This window comes from Bacillus rossius, chromosome 16 (assembly GCF_032445375.1).
Source record: "Bacillus rossius redtenbacheri isolate Brsri chromosome 16, Brsri_v3, whole genome shotgun sequence".
NCBI classification, from domain to species: Eukaryota; Metazoa; Arthropoda; class Insecta; order Phasmatodea; family Bacillidae; genus Bacillus; species Bacillus rossius.
In genome coordinates, this window is record NC_086343.1 from 32,122,086 (window position 1) to 32,136,863 (window position 14,778).

General features: G+C 38.3%; 1 protein-coding gene across 1 annotated transcript in view; it reads left to right on the forward strand.

Moving 5' to 3' along the window:
* Window positions 1-14,778, forward strand: part of LOC134539792 (nitric oxide synthase, salivary gland) — a 239,806-nt gene that overhangs the window by 115,611 nt on the left and 109,417 nt on the right. Inside the window, exon 3 of the mRNA XM_063382059.1 lies at window positions 11,871-12,033. Coding sequence (XP_063238129.1) covers window positions 11,871-12,033 — 163 coding nt within the window. The remainder of the gene's footprint in view (window positions 1-11,870; window positions 12,034-14,778) is intronic.

Consider the following 14,778-nt stretch of genomic DNA (forward strand, 5'->3'; position numbering starts at 1 on the left):
AAGGTCAAATTTCAAGGTCAAGGTCAAAGTTCAATGTCAACAGTTGAGAACAAAGGTATGGTGACCAGATGATTATACTAACATGGTATCAGCACACTCCAGCAAACGAAAACAAGATGTTGATCTCCAGCGGGTGATTTCAAGATGGCGGCCGTCACGAAAAAGTGCAACGGTGGTTTTAAGGATTTTTTTTATTGTTTAATTAGGATGATTAATTTTTTTAATGATTTTTAAATTTTTTCCCGAATCTCTAGCATTAAAATTACGGATTTTAAAGATGGCGGACATGACGTCATGCTCACTGGTGATATATATGCGTTGACATACGTGGTGGGAGTCAGTCTGCCTGCAGCCACCACGAGTGTAGGATCGGTCGCCATTTTTTTGCCCTCACCGGGTTCGAACCGAGGACTCCGAACTCTGTGTCGTAAATGTCTGTTTTTTAAATATTTTTAATTAATTTTTTATTAATTGAATTTTTTTATAAATTTTAAATTTTTTTTACATTAAAATCGGATAATAAATAAAAAAGTTAAAGATGGCGACCGTAACGAAAATTGCAGCGTTGACGTCATAATTCAAAATGGCGGAAAACACAATGCTGGAATGTTCGAGAAAACAAAATGACGTCATCCAAAATGGAGGATCCAAGATGGCGTTTTCAAACTTGCCGCCAGAATTACTTGTCCCGTTACGATAGGTTCCAAAACGTTGTGTCTCGTTACGCTCTGTCCCGTTACGCTGTGTCCCGTTACGCTCATCCAAGATGGCCGCCGTGACGTTACAATCAGATATGTGGCTCGGCTCTCGGCTCCACACCCTGAACCCTGTCCCAGTTCCGGCCAAACTATACTACTGAATGGGAGTGTTGCAAGTTTATTGTGCCTCGATAAAGTCAAATCGATGGTTGTTCCAATCGAGTGGAATAGAGATAGTAGCGGCGCAAGCGTACAATGGGCGTAACGGGACAATGTAGGTAAAGGGACAATCAGTCATCCTTTTTCGTGCGTGAAGCCGGCGTTAATCGATTTATTAGACATTGTCAAGTCAATAAGAAAATGAATTATACAAAGGTGCACGAGCGCAGATTATCCGGTGCCTGACTCGGGGTCGGTGAGCGCTAGCTGCTGTCGACAATCACTCGCCGATCTCGGCGGGCTCTCGTGGTGGTTAAAGGGGGTTGTGAAGGGGGTGAAGGGGTGGCAGATGAGCTGGTGATAGGGCAGGATCCTCTCAGGGGCGAAGACGGCGCGACCTTCTATCTCCCGCGAGCACGCGTTAACCGCTGAAGCCTCCGCCGTTAAGGAGGTTGCCACCCATTACAGGTCAGGACTTTATACTTACATCAATTATAGATAAACTTGTAGACTTTTTCAATTGTTTAGCTTTCACGAAATTAAAAATATACCTATACAGCGCATACTTTTTGCATAATTAGCTGCCAAAGTTATATTTTTAACCTTTTTTTTGGGTTGTACAAATAAGGAGTATTTAATTTATTGCAAAAATTAAACTTTTGACTTGACAACGTCTAATAAATCGATAAACGCCTGCTTCACGCACGAAAAAGTGTCTCGTTACATACATTGTCCCGTTACGCTGTGTACCCTTTCCGCTCATTGTACGCTTGCGCCGCATCTATCTCTCTTCCACTCGATTGGCCTATGCGTCCGAGGAGAAGAAAGACAGCGGCAGCACACAACTTACATCTACACGTGAACTGTTTCGTCAACTGTTTATAAAGTGAAGTGAAAAGTTAATGTGGTTTTCATTGCTTATTACAACAACAATCTTGGCATTAAAGGTTAATTATTCCTCCATTTAAAAAATCTGATTACTAGTATAATTTCAAGTATTTATTCTTTTATTATTAAAGCATCGGCATCTGTCGGTGAGTGCAATTATAATAGGTTATGTTACAATTGATTAAATGATTCAATTTTATTCATAAAATTATGCAATCTTTTCATCAATGTTTTATTATGACGTTGTCACGTTAAACTATCGTCCGTAAACCAACTTTACAGACAACCAATTTTTTAATGTATAACTGCAATGCCACTGGCTACTTCAAGAAATGGTTTTAATTTATTTCAGAAAATATTAATTAATTTTACCTGGCATTTCAAAAACCTCATTTTTGTTAACGATTTTGACAGCCAAGGAACATGAAATAAGTTTTTGTGATAGAAATGAAAACCATATCATGAAGTAGTCAGTGGCATTAAAGTTAAACCTAAAAAGTTTCAGTTCTGCAATAAATTAAATTCTCATTATTTGTACAAACCAAAAAAAAAAAAACGTTAAAGATGCAACTTTGGTAGCTAATTATGCAAAAAGTATGCGCTGCGTATAATTTTAATTTCGTGAAAGTTAAACAATTCAAAAAGTCTTAAAGTTGATCAGTGATTAATACAAATATAAATTTCATGACCTGAAATGGGAGGTACCCCCTTAAGGGGCCCGTCTCGTCAGGGGTGTATCTGGGTTAGTGAGGCGGGATGATAAGCGCGACGCTGGCTGGTGCTTCTAGCGCGGTATCGCCTCTAAGCGCAAGGCTCTGAACTGGCGCGCAGTCTTCTCGTCGTCACAGGATAACTCAGAAATTTGAGCGGTGACCGTAACATTATATTGCGGATAAATTAAAAGAAAGGTGTAATGCAAGTCCCTTAAGTGCTTTCAAGAATCTGTACAGGTTGTTTTACGCCTAAAAATTATTCCGAAAACACGCGTTTTAGCCATTTTAACTCTTCTAAAAACACAGTTTCAAAACTTAATCCGAAATCAAAAGTACTTTTAGGCTCTCAGCGAACTCTTAAATGCTTTTCGTAAGCAGACTCCACTCGGATATCTCGAGTAGTTTTGGAATCACGTTTTTCCTGAAGCTCTGCGCACCGCGTGTGTGCCCGGGTGGGCGGGGGCCTTAACCACGCTGCGGCTGCTGTGACACTGCTGACGTCTGCCGCGTCTCTCTGTAGTTAAGTCTTCCCGGCCATCTCTCTTGCGTCACGACCACACACTGTCAGTCCCCGTTTACACATTGAGTGGCACACACATACCTACATTTATCTGTACTTTTACAAAAGATTTCTTCAGGAAGCAGTTACCAAAAAGTAGTTTTGTAAAACTAAAAGAAATATAGTAGCTTGGCTTCTGGGTTGTAGACGCGCCCTCGGCGAATAATCCACCGACGTTTCGGTCGACTTTGCAGTCACCATCATCAGGGAGCAGTTAACTGTTTTAAGTAAGTAGGTAACTGTGACCTGATGATGCCGACAGCGATGTCACCCGAAACGTCGGTAGATTATTCGCCGAGGGCGCGGTTACAACCCAGAAGCCAAGCTACTTCAGACAATGGCGGTGAAAGCCTGCGAACATTATTAAAAGAAAGATACTGTAAATTTTTTACAACACATGGCTATAATTATTATTTTAACGTAACGAACATTGGCGCATAGTTATTTTATTTTAATTGTTGTTTCATTCAAGAATTTTTTAAAAATTTTTTTTGAAAACCGTTGAAAAGTTAATCGAATATTGAATAATTTGACTTTGTTTTGTTATTCTTATGAATGTGCGCAGTTGATGCTGGAAAGCTATTCAGGGAACGGTTTACGAATAACTTTTAACTGTTGGAGGTCCTGGGGCAACACAAATCACAAATGCCCTAGGTAAGAATCAGGATCCTGTATTACAGTTTAACGCCAGCGGGGTTTTTGCAAGTAGTTCGCTCTAGGAGAGCGATTAGAGTAGACAGCGACTGGCGTCTAAAGCAGCACTGTGTATATCAACATAACCAAACACAACAAGTAATTAATAGGTGATCTGTGATATCTAGACTATAAAGAGCACCAAACAGACCTGAAATATGTGAAAGTCAATACAATGACGACTGCAAAATTGTTGATAGATTATTTAATTTTCCATTTTAAGAAATTTTTATTTTTCTATAAGCCAAAGAGGCCCTTACTTTTTACAACCCACTGAATTTGAAGACTTTTAATTTAAGTCATAAATGTCGACGGAATAAATTTCTAAATTCTTGTAAATTTTGGAATCGAGTGGGAACGAAATCTAATTCCAGCTTATAATCCTAAACTTTCACTCACTGCTTCTAAACCTTCGCTCATCAAAGTTTACTGGTATTTTAACAAGATAATTTATAACATAATCTTCGAGATCTTATAGTGGGACGCAGAAAGTATTGAATATAATTAAAAATAAACTGTTTTCAAAAGCTGCTTACAAACAACGTCTAAAACGAAGGTTAAAACTTTTAAAACTTGTATGGTTTATTCATATTATCAAAGAGAACTTAGTAAAATAATGTTTGTAAATAAATTCGCATATACAAACTGCGATTATTTTATTATTGGACGTAACAGAAAGCTTGTTTATAGCAATAAATCGTGAAACTCTTACGGAGGACTTCATTTATTGGTTGTTCGTGTTTTGCACATGATTTTAAATAAATGTTAATGTAACGATATGTAATTGTATGAAAAAGACTTTTTTCTATTAAAGTCTTTATGTAATGGTGTTTTATGAACTTAAAGGCAAATATTTATGTCGATCTTATCATGTACTAAAAGTAAGAAATCACGAGGTAAACGTTCGTACGTACCTTCGTCTAAAAAAAAAATTAATTTTAGTAATCATTCATTAAATCATTAACAATTTGATTTCCCCAAAACCATTAAAACCTTGAGTTTTTTTTGGGTGTGGGAAAAACTAATTTTTGTTGATTTATGAATGAAATACAAAAAAAAAACATTTCTAAGAATAAGGATACATATAAACGAATATTCCAAAACTGTAAACCACACAATTTATTGCTTTGGGTACTTGCTAGGACTGACATAAAAATCTGCCTGTAAGATCATAAAAACTTTTTATTAAGGAATATTTTTTAGTGGAAACGGAATTTTATAAACAATTAAAAGTGATTGTACTTCACTATCATTTTTTTTTTGTAAATGAAACAGAAATTATCATTTAAAAAACAGATATTTGTAAATTTATACATTTACATTGAAGTAACTGTCGAAATAGTATCGCTATAATAAAAAAATTTGGTTTACTACTGGGTTCGTATTCTTATCCGAGAATTTGTGTTTTGTGTTGTCCAAGAACATACAATAGTTATGGTTATTTGTAAATCGTTTCCTGAAAAACATTTGCCAATATTTAATGAGCATATAATAAGAATGATAGAAAAAATACAGGTTAATATATATATATATATATTCGATTAAATTATCCGTGGTATTATCAGAATATAAAATTATGCGCCAATTTTTTGAAGTGCGGCAAGATATATTGAGTATTTTTTTCAAACATATATTTAATTTATGCAAAAATAACCATATTAATGTGTTGTTAAAATTTACAGTAGTTTTTTTTTGTATTTTCGTCTTTGCGTTTGTATGTTTGCTGCGTTGTTTTCGGTCTGCGTTTACTGTTCTTTTGGAAACTGTCTCGTCGTTGTTAGCCCACTAGGTTCGTTGTGCTGTTAATTTCTCATGACTTGGGACCAGAAAATTTCGCGGGTTCAATGACCTGTAGGATGAACTCCATAGTTCTACGTACACTCGGTCAAATGCCACCCACTGATTGGCTGCTGTCTTGTGGGACGTTCCAGCGTAGCAGCTTGTGATTCGATAAAGCTTTGGTTGGGTGTTTCTCATTGGCCCAGAGTCATCCAGGTGAGTTGTGAGCCAATAGCTGAGGCAGCACTGAGGTATAACGATTTGTATTTTAGCCTATCGCGAAATGAATTCGCGAATTTTTCCGGTCTCTACTCGTGAATAAATTCATTCCACGGAATTCCCTTACTGTCTGGTAGTAAATGTTTGAATGTGTTCACCTGTGCTGTCGTCATTGTGTTGTCCATAACAGACTGTTTAGTTTCTTCATCTAAACGTTCGACGTAAGCTGATATAAGATTGTTCTCTGTGAATTTTCTATTCCATTGCCTGAATCATTTCGAGAACGTAAAGTTTTCTTGTTTTATTACAAATTATTTTTGTTTTTTTTTTGGCTATTGGTAGGGGCAGGAATTTTTCTGCGATTAAATCTGAACGCATATTGGAACTGCAACAAGGTATACCCGCACCAGCGGTTTCTTCCTTGTGATTGGCGGCCGTCTGCGAGAGAAGTCGTTGCCTTGATGTGACCGAGCCACTCAGGATGCGATTGCTTCCGCAATGAATTACTGTGATTGGCGTTGTAACAACCGTCGTGTACCTGAAAGAAACTCACCCAACCACGAAACACAGGCGATGCTACAGTGTTTTAACTTTCAGCTAGTCTCGGAATCTCTTCGCGAGACGTGCATGGCCCTAGCGACTGGTTTTTCGAAGGGATCTTTTATGAATGCACAAATAGATGAATTCTGTGGGTGAATTTATTTGTAATCGTTAGAGACATGAAAAATTCGCGGGTTCATTTCGCGATAGGCTAGAATCCAAATACATTTGCCTTCCTTGCTGCTTCAGTGATTGGGCCACAGTTTATCTGAAGGACTCTCGACCAATGGAAAAGGTTCTACAGAAGAAGTATCGAATCACAAGCATCCCAGTTAACATGTGTCACGAGTTAGTAGCCAATCAGCCGGTGTAATCTGCACAAGTACAAAGAGGATCATGGAGTCTATCCTATAGGTCATTGAATACGCGAATTTTTCCGGTCCCTAGTAATCGTGCGCACAGACACGAACTAATAGCCCCTTCAACGCGTGTGATCGCAGTAAGAGTTGGGTGACGGCTGCTACAGGCCAGGGGTGCAGGGAACGCAGACCGAGTGCAGTGCGCCGATGAAGCCAGGTCGCTAACAGCTGCGCCGCCGCTAATGCAGGCGGCGAAGTGAGGCCATTTGCTAATTGGGCCCGTGGCGAGCAGGCGTTCGACGTCAATTAGGGCGCCCGCCCATTTCCTGCGCAGCTGAATGTTTGCCTAACGGGTGTTCGCGGTGCTCCGGCACAACGCCTGGGGACCAGATGTGCGTTGAAACACGGCAGCTCTGTCCGGGTCTCGTGGTTGGCCGGGTTTTAGTTATCAGGCGCACGTCCATTTGTCAGCGCACCAATCACAGCAATCCAGCGCGGAAACAAACGGGTCCCAAATAGAGACCGGAAAAATTCGCGGATTCCTTTCGAGACAGGCTGGAATCCAAACTCGTTTAGTTTAATGCTGCGTCAGTGATTGGACCGCAATTTACACTCAACAAAAGAAGTATCGAATCATAAGAATCGCAGTAAACAGGTGTCCCGAGTCGGTAGCCAATGACCAGGTGATAGTTTCCCGAGTACATAGAGAATCGTGGAGTCTATCCTAGTGGTCATTGAAACCGCGAATTTTTCCAGTCCCTAGTCCCGAATGGCCCGGCCGAACAGGGCCGATGGCTTCTCTCGCAGACGGCCGCCAATCACAACGGAACAATCGCTGGAGTGTACATACCTTGTTGCAGACTAGTGAGCAATCAGAATTTTTTTTTTTCCTTCTGGGAATATACTTGCCTCTAACTGCTAACATGGGTTTCGAAACTACCAGAATAACTGGTAATTTTATTTATTATTAGAGACATGCAAAATCCGCGGATACATTTCGCGATAGGCTAGCATGAAAACAACTATACCTTCGTACCGCTTCTGCGATTTGCCCACATTTTATCCGGGGAACTGTGAGCCAATGAGAAACACTAAACCAAGAAAGTGCCGAATTAAGGACAGCTTAGTTGAGACGTCTCACGCGTCAGTAGCCAATGAACAGGTATCATTTCCGCGAGTATTTACAGGACTCTGGAGTCTATCCTAGAGGTCAATATATCCGTGAATTTTGCAAGTCTCTGTTGTTTGGTAGGAGTAACTTCGTTAAATGCGACGGAGGTCAAGGAACGGAAATGTGTAACAACCAACGTGATGCCATCTGTGGTGGATGGCGCGAACCAAAGTTCGCAAAGAACAAGGCAAAATTTATAGTATTGAATGTTCTATGAATTTTTAACAGGATGGGAAGCATTTTAATAAAATTCCCTTGTCGAATATCTGGTCCAAAGCCTGTGTTTAGAATTTTCCCAAGTATTTTTCGCTTTTATCGTAGTCTTTACATTATATGTTTTAAATTTTCTGTCAGCTTATAGTCGATGAAGCCGCTCCGGCAACCAATTCTAGCGGCGGGTGCGGAAACCACGCGTGATTCGCGTCAAGAAATTTAGTTGAAAATACAATTTGCTTATAGTTATCACTAGAGACCTGCAAAATTCGCGGTTTCGATGGTCTTCAGGATAGACTGCACATACCCCTGTACACTCGGGCAAATATCGCAAGTTCTGCCGACTTGTAAGTCGTCTCAGCTGGTTTGTCTGTGATTCGATCCTACTTTGGTTGAGGGCTTATAACTGGTTGAGATTCGACCAGATGAACAGTAAGCCAATAGCAAAATTATCTAAGATATATATATGTGTTTGAATTCTAGCTTATCACCGAATGAATCCGCGAATTTTGCAGGTCTCTAGTTATCACGTTCGGAATAATTTTTAATAATTCTACGTTAAATCTCGTATCCGAGTTCCGTATTATAAGTGTATTTGCAACATGAAAACACATGAATTTGTTCTTCACCGAGGTCAGAGGTTACACATCACTAGCGAGTACTGAATGACTAGCTTCCATATTTTTATATAATCCCTATGTCACTTCTTTTAGTACGATACGAGTTACCCTACCGCGCTAAACTTAACATATGTTTGGGGTTCGGGTTAGTATTTTATGCTTGGATTGTAATTAATATATATATTTTAATAATTGTCAGAATTCTTCACAAGTGAGATACGTGGTGGACGTTACGGTAAATCGGCGAGCTTTCTCGGAATAGTCACTTTTTCACCACCCACATGTTTCATAGTGTTACTTTCGTGTCCCATCATAGTATCTTATGGCTAGAGACCTGTACAATTTGTGATTTCAAATCCCTAAAGGATTGAATCCATGATCCTCTATACACTCGTGCAAATTACATCTGCTGATTTGTTACCGACTCGTAACACCTGTTGACTGGAATGATCGTGATTCGCTAATTCTTCTGTTAAAGATTTTTCATTGGCCCAGAGTCCTTCAGATAAACTGTGGCCCAATCACTGAAGCAAAATAATGTCAAAAGTATTTGGACTCTATCCTATCGCGAAATGAATCCGCGAATTTTACGGGTCTCTACTTATGACCCTGATATTGCCAGTAATATGGCCTCAAATGTAAGACTACTTTTAATGTAAGACTTCCTGAAGTACACTGATGATAATATTTAAGCTGGAGTTGAGAAATATTGTTTGTATAAAAATGTTTTACGATAAAGAACGTATTTCATGATCAGTCATCATAAACAGAAGCTTCAATGAAGTTGATAGTCCTTGAAAATATTATTCACGCTTTGTTCACTATAAGATGTGAAATATTTGACAGGTCATTGAAGGAATACTGAAAATGAATAGTAATTTTTTTTATTAAATTTTAAAATTATTTGATTAAACATGTTAGGTAACTTTAGTGCTACATTGGTGTGTGTTTATTTTTTTATTACGTGACATTATTCCGTTCACAATGTCTAACTGTTCCTTGAAACAGCTGTCAAGAAAGGAACACCTGAATTTTAAATCACTGTATCATACAGGGTGACACTAAGTTTGTTTGGAAAATTAATAAACACACTATGAGTACAGTGTGATTATCACAATCAGAGTTAAAATCGTGACAATATGAAAATAATCCATCACAAACTAAACTAATATTTTTGAGGAGAGATAGAACCCGGAAGACGTCACATTGTATTAAAAAGTTTTTATAGTATAGAAATATTGAAATGTTTTGTATTGAAATGTTTTGTCATTGAATACATCCCACATTAAAGGATTTTCATAAACCATAACATAGAGTATATTGACCGTATTATTATATTTTTCGTCATCCCCACAAAATAATTCAATGCTAAATACCAATGACGCCACAGTATATATAGCCAACAGTTACTATTATCGTCAGACAAACACTAAATTATAAAATATTATTTAATGAAGCCTAATATAGGAATACAAAAGATAGAAAACTTTTATGATTTTCCCCGTAGGACCTAGTCTTACACTAAGAGTTGGTTATTTAATCTTTTTTGTCATTATTAGGGACTGGAAAATTGCGATTTCAATGAAATTAGGGATAGTCCTCTTTTTACGCGGTTCATTAACGCCAGTTCATTGGCTTTTGACTTGTGAGTGGTCTTAACTGGTTTGCCTGTGATTCGATACTTATTTGTAGGGACCGGAAAAATTCGCGGATTCAATGACCTCTAGGATAGTCTCCATTATCCTCTGCATTTCTCAAGTAAACACGCGTGTTCATTGGGTACTAAATTGTGAGTCGTCTCCACTGGGTAGCTTGTGTTTCGACGCTTCTTTGGTCGATAGTCTCTCATTGGCCCAGAATGCTCCAGTTAAACTGCGAGCCAATAGCAGAACCAGCAGAATTGTACACATGTTTGAATTTCAGCCTATCACGAAATGTATCCGCGAATTTTTCCGGTCTCTACTTATTTGATTGAGGGTTTCTCTGGCCCAGAGTCGTCCAGAATCTTAAAGGTATATGTATTTGAATTTCATCCTACCGCGAAATGAATCTGCGAAATTTTCCGGGAATGTCTAAAACTTAAGGAATTTTCATTTTTAATATTTACCGACAGCTCTCTCTCAAATTTGTTGTTGGGTCCCACTTTTTACACAAGATATTTCAATCACGCAGTTTTGTAGTTGTTTAAAATAGTACTACGCATTGATCACAAAAATTAACTTTTGCTTTTTTTTACTGGAGACATAGAAACCAAAAATTCACGAAAGCCGTTTAAATACTTTCAAACAGAGCTAAACTTAATAAATTAAATTTTTTAACGCATAATATCTTTAATTTTGAAATTAAATTTGATTAAATATCTTAAATCTTAGTGTTGTATGCGTCTAGAAAGCACGTCGAACGGCGATCAAACTTATGGTTAAAAGTGCGCTTTTCCCAAAAGTTGACATAGTGTCGTATGTCTCCGAGGTACGGAATAAGTTGAGAAAATTGGAAACGTAATAACAAAATGCAAGAGTGTCCGTGATCGAGGAATAGCCGAGACGTAACAGCAATGCCCACACATAACTTTCTGAACTCTTACAAAAGAATCCTGGAACCGGAAACCAGTTCCCAAGAAATAGTTTGATATACTACAAGAAATACATTGTAACTTTGTTTAACAAATAGCATGATTATTTTTGCATGTATGAACTGGTTTTTTTTTTTCGAAAAAATACTGTGTATTTATTACGAAAATTACTGCATGAGGATACATGTTAGTTTATGTTCATTCAAGCATATTTTTTTTATTCACGGAAGAGATAATTAAATTCTCAACCATTTGACTATTTATGTGCTCAGGTAATACTGGAAATGATATTCAGGGAACGGTTTACAGGGGTTTACTAGGGACACCTGTATTTCGCGAATACATTTCGTGTCAAGGTATTTCACAAAATATTGTAGCTTTTCTCCTGTGGTTATTGGCTGAGGTCGGTGAGAGGTGTCGTCCCGCTCTTGACGGGGCCAATGAGAATGTGGTCACCGTACTGCTGCACCCTCACAATTTGCCATGACACTTAGAAAAAGCTACAGTGTTTTGTGAAATACCTCGACACGAAATGTATTCGCGAGATACAGGTGTCCCTAGTTATAAGATGTTATCACGTCAGAAACATGGAAGGAGATGGAGGGAATGACGATGTTGCAGTATAGGGCGGTCGGGAGCGAGCGAGGTAGACGTGGCGCTGACGGCTGGGGCTTGTGGTGTGCGCAGGTCCAACAGCGCGGCTCACCAGGCCCGCTGGCTGCAGGTGCGGCAGGAAGTGGAGGCCAGCGGCTCGTACCAGCTCACGGAGACGGAGCTGGTGTTCGGAGCCAAGCTGGCCTGGAGGAACTCTGTGCGCTGCATCGGCCGCATCCAGTGGTCCAAGCTGCAGGTGCGCCGTCCCTTCCCTGACCGCCTGGGGGACTGTGGGACGATGTCACACCTCGAGTAGTATAGGGCGAGATGTTGGCCAGGACGTGAGAACTTCAATTCATCGTGTACAGGATAACTCGAGTATAGGACGACATGACCAGTACATGAGAACTAAAATACATCGTGTACAGGATAACTCGAATACAGTACTATATGACGAACAGTACATGAAAACTCAAATATATCGTGAATTGATACCTTGTACAGGATAACTCGAACACAGGACTATATGACGATCAGTACATGAGAACTCAAATACATCGTGAATTGACACCTTATACAGGATAACTCGAATACAGGACTATATGACGATCAGTACATGGGAACTCAAATACATCGTGAACTGTCACCTTGTACAGGATAACATGAATATAGGCAGAGATGACGACCAGGACATGAGAACTAAAATACATCGTTTACAGGATAACTCGAGTATACGACGAGATGACGACGAGGACGCGAGAACTAAAATATATAATGAATTCACAGCTTGTACAGGATAACGCGAATAGAGGACGAGATGACGACCAGTTAGACGACCATCAGAACTCAAACATATGATTTGACAGCTTGTACAGGATAACTCGAATCTAGGATGAGATGAAGACCAATACATGAGAACTAAAATATATAATGAATTCACAGCATGTACAGGATAACGCGAATAGAGGACGAGATGACGACCAGTGAGACGACCATCAGAACTCAAACATATGATTTGACAGCTTGTACAGGATAACTTGAATCTAGGATGAGATGAAGACCAGTACATGAGAACTAAAATATATAATGAATTCACAGCTTGTACAGGATAACGCGAATAGAGGACGAGATGACGACCAGTGAGACGACCATCAGAACTCAAACATATGATTTGACAGCTTGTACAGGATAACTCGAATCTAGGATGAGATGAAGACCAGTACATGAGAACTAAAATATATAATGAATTCACAGCTTGTACAGGATAACGCGAATAGAGGACGAGATGACGACCAGTGAGACGACCATCAGAACTCAAACATATGATTTGACAGCTTGTACAGGATAACTCGAATCTAGGATGAGATGAAGACCAGTACATGAGAACTAAAATATATCATGAATTCACAGCTTGTACGGGATAACGCGAATAGAGGACGAGATGACGACCAGTTAGACGACCATGAGAACTCAAATATAATGAATTGACAGCTTGTACAGGATAACTCTAATATAGAACGAGATGACGATCAGTACATGAGAACTCAAATATATCATGAATTGACACCCTGTACAGGATAACTCGATGACGACCAATACATGACAACTCAAAAACATCATGATTTGACGACTTATACAGTACAGCTCGAATATAAGACGACATTTAATGAAAGACGACCTGGAATGTAATACGACCTCAAAATTGGGGGCAAATGATTTATTTATAAAATAGATGATTTGATACTGCAAAAAAAATGTTTGTAGGTATAAAACCTAAATAATTTTTGTCTGACAGTTGAAATATTTTTAGTGTCCTGTTGATAAACCTTTACCCTCGAAAATCCTTAGCATGTCTAAAAACTGCTACTTTTAGGATTTTCGTTTTTAAAAGTGCTTAGTTCACCTTTAACATTATGAAAAGATTTGTATTCTAAGAGTTTAATTGGGCCTAATTCCATTTTTTAAAATAAGTTTCAAATCATAACGATTTAAAACATTTTTTGTTCATCCAACTTGGTTTTATATAATGCACTTACCTCATGACTAAAATTAATTTATATTTTTTGTGGTTTTTCTTATAGTATGTTATGATCTATTCCTTGCCCAATACTCCTGCAGTGTTTAGTTACATACGTCCAATTTTAAAGACATAACATTAAGCCAATTTGTAAATCCCCCAAAAATTTTTAAAAATCCAAAGAACTTTCGCTTAATATAAATTAATCTTATAAAAAGAGAGCGTGAGTTTGTTTATTTGTTTGCAAGTATTACAACAGAAAACTACTGAGCAGATTCAAAAAATTATATCAATATGTTGTGGTTATATTATTCAAGATGGAAACAGGGTATGATTTTTTTTAATTTGAGCATTCATGTTTTACGCTGATAGAAATGTTACAGAAGTAACACATTAATCATGTCACATTGGTACGTAGTGCACATTACCTTTACCATTTATATATATATATATAAGGTGAACATAATTTTCGGTTCTTAATTCAGTCGTTACGTGGTTACATTTTCCATAAATTTGAATTTTAAAGCTGGATAAGGAAAACAAAGTACCTACGTTGGAAACGGACATTAATTTAAATATCAATATTTTGGAACAGATTATTGAAATATATAACTTTCTCTGTTATGAATAGAGACCGGAAAAATTCGCGGATTCCTTTCGCGATAGGCTATAATCCAAAAAACGTTTGCCTTTTTACAGCATCAGTGATTGGACAACAGTTTATCTGAATGACACTCGGCCAATGAAAAACCTTTAACAAAAGAAGTATCGAATCACTAGAGTCCCAGTTAACAGGTATCACGAGTCAGTAGTCAATGAGCAGATGTCATTTTCCCGCATGCATAGAGGATCATGGAGTCTATCCTATAGGTCATTGAAATCGCGAATTTTTCAGGACTCTAGTTATGAATCTTTAACGGACACGTGTGAAGCCTGTGACGTGTGGATTGGCTGTTATGAATGTTTCCCCAGATATCTCGTCCC